Source organism: Silene latifolia, chromosome 11 (assembly GCF_048544455.1).
Source record: "Silene latifolia isolate original U9 population chromosome 11, ASM4854445v1, whole genome shotgun sequence".
Classification (NCBI taxonomy): domain Eukaryota; kingdom Viridiplantae; phylum Streptophyta; class Magnoliopsida; order Caryophyllales; family Caryophyllaceae; genus Silene; species Silene latifolia.
Genome location: NC_133536.1, coordinates 178,070,389 through 178,072,074, shown reverse-complemented (window position 1 = coordinate 178,072,074; position 1,686 = coordinate 178,070,389). Strand labels below are relative to the sequence as shown.

Below are 1,686 nucleotides of genomic sequence, written 5' to 3'. Positions count from 1 at the left end.
CCTTGCGGTCGAGATTCACCGTCTTCTCAAGGATAGCCTTAATCTCCCTATTAGAAACCTCGGCTTGACCGTTGGTTTGGGGGTGATAGGCGGTTGATACTTTATGAAGTACCCCATACTTTTTGAGAAGAGCTCCAATGGCTTTGTTGCAAAAGTGAGTGCCACGGTCGCTTATCAAGGCTTTTGGGAAACCAAACCGAGAAAAGATGTTGGTTTTGATGAATTCTCCAACTACCTTTGCATCATCGGTCTTGGTGGCTTTAGCCTCCACCCACTTGGAGACATAGTCCACCGCCAAAAGTATATAAATATTGCCACAAGATGCGGGAAATGGTCCCATAAAGTCAATACCCACACATCAAATATTTCACAATAGATCATTGGGGTTTGTGGCATTTCTCCTCTTTTTGAAATGTTGCCAACTCTTTGGCATCTATCACATGTCTTCACCATAGCATGAGGTTGGATGATGCCTACTACTACTTTTTGGCACCATAAAGTCAATACCCCACACATCAAATGTTTGATGAGCTCCTATTTCTACTATTTTTTGGCACCATTTTGAGCTCATTTGGTAGCACTTGGTGACGGTTTTTGACCTTTTTGACATTATTTAGCCAATTCCATGTGCTTCACCATTTAGCATGAGCATCTCGGAATAATGTGGGCCAAAAGAAACTGCTTTCCAAGACTTTTCTAGCCGTTTTCTTGGCTCCAAAATGCCTACCGCAAGCATACTCGTGACAAAACTTAAGAATTGGAAGGATTTCGGTATCCGGGACACATCTCCTAATAACTTGATCGGCACAAAATTTCCAAAGATATGGGTCATCCCACACATAGTATTTGGCATCACTCTTGATCTTGTCCCGTTGAGAGCGAGAAAGACCCTTTGGAAACTCTTGTAAGACCAAAAAGTTGACTATATGTGCATACCGTGGCTCAATGGATGACAATGCTAGGAGTGTGTCATCCGGAAAGAAAGCTTGTATTGGTGATTCCAAGACTTCTTGAGGCTTCTCTTGCATAATTCGACTTAGGTGATCCGCCACCGTATTAGTTGTGCCCTTCTTGTCCTTGAGTTCAACGTCAAACTCACTCAAAAGTAGCACCCATCTCATCAAACGGGGCTTGGACTCCTTCTTGTTCACCAAATGCCTTAAGGCGGCATGATCCGTGAAGATGATGACCTTGGCTCCAAGAATATAAGGTCAAAATTTCTCTAAAGCAAACACCACCGCAAGAAATTCTTTCTCGGTAGTTGTATACTTTCTTTGAGCCTCATTCATCATTGTCGACGCATATTGAATAACATGAGGTGCTCTTCCTACCCTTTGGCCAAGTACCACGCCAAGGGCATAATTGCTTGCGTCCGACAATATCTCAAACGGTTCATTCCAATTGGGAGGTTGAATTATAGGTGCCGAAATAAGCTTCTCCTTGAGCATATCAAAAGCTCCCTTGCATTCTTCACTCATGACAAATTCACAATCCTCTTGAAGTAGCTTGCATAGAGGAGCGGCAATCTTGGAGAAATCCTTAATAAAACGCCAGTAGAACCCGGCATGTCCTAGGAAAGATCTCACTTCACGCACATTAGTAGGATAAGGCAAGGTGCGAATGGTATCGACCTTGGCCTTATCAACCTCAATCCCCCTAGAGGAGATCACATGTCCTAAGACTATT

At 43.4% G+C, this 1,686-nt stretch overlaps 1 protein-coding gene across 1 annotated transcript; it reads right to left on the bottom strand.

Moving 5' to 3' along the window:
- Window positions 1–632: 632 nt before the first annotated feature.
- Window positions 633–1,121, bottom strand: LOC141614406 (uncharacterized). The gene has a single exon (XM_074433152.1). It carries the CDS (start codon window positions 1,119–1,121, stop codon window positions 633–635), a length of 489 nt encoding a protein of 162 aa, XP_074289253.1.
- Between the last annotated feature and the right edge of the window lie 565 nt (window positions 1,122–1,686).